The following is a 697-nucleotide window of genomic DNA, read 5'->3' on the forward strand; positions in this document are numbered from 1 at the left end:
GTTCCAGGACCGTAAAAACATTTTTATGAATCAGTATCACGACATTTAAAACAGGTTGAATAAAGAAGCCCTATAGAAATAGTGAGTGGTAGGAGACTAGAAACAGGTAATACTTTGATAATCTCTAAATAATAATAAAAATATTATAACATAATATATTATAACATATATACCTAATAAAAACATGATGAATATAATAATAATAGTAATCATAAATATATATTACATAGTTATAGTTATAATATAAGGACAGTGTTGAATTTTAAATAAATTCCTTTCCAGACATTAAAATGCAACGCTATAGTAAGCCGAAAATAAAAATTATGGTAAAAAGAATAATGGCTATAATATTTATACCAGAAATATTATGTGAATTTTCATATAGTGGTCGTGGTAACAAAAAACGACCATTTGAGAAATTGCTTGTAAATAAAATTATTTTTGGTAAGTTAAATTTAAATAACAATATAGTAATTTTGATTTTGTATTAATTAATCAATTTTTTTAATTTTTAGAATCTGTCCTTACAATCAAAAAATTTGCCACGGCTGATAACGCAGCTAATGAAATTGAACAGGTTATTAAGTGCGTTCTTATTCAAACTCCATTTAAAATTAAAGATAGGCAGAAAATAGTTTTTATATATCCTAAATATATATTATTATAGTGTACAGAATTTCTAATATAATAATTTCTG

The 697-nt window shown here is 23.4% G+C and overlaps 1 protein-coding gene across 1 annotated transcript in view; it reads left to right on the top strand.

Annotated features, from left to right (window-relative positions):
- Nucleotides 1-299: 299 nt before the first annotated feature.
- Nucleotides 300-697, top strand: part of LOC115034929 — a 3,255-nt gene continuing 2,857 nt past the window's right edge. Inside the window, exons 1-2 of the mRNA XM_029492473.1 lie at nucleotides 300-444; nucleotides 516-624. Of these exons, the coding sequence (XP_029348333.1) occupies nucleotides 324-444; nucleotides 516-624 (230 nt within the window). The 5' untranslated portion in view covers nucleotides 300-323. The remainder of the gene's footprint in view (nucleotides 445-515; nucleotides 625-697) is intronic.

This window comes from Acyrthosiphon pisum, unplaced genomic scaffold (assembly GCF_005508785.2).
Source record: "Acyrthosiphon pisum isolate AL4f unplaced genomic scaffold, pea_aphid_22Mar2018_4r6ur Scaffold_21558;HRSCAF=24243, whole genome shotgun sequence".
Classification (NCBI taxonomy): Eukaryota; Metazoa; Arthropoda; class Insecta; order Hemiptera; family Aphididae; genus Acyrthosiphon; species Acyrthosiphon pisum.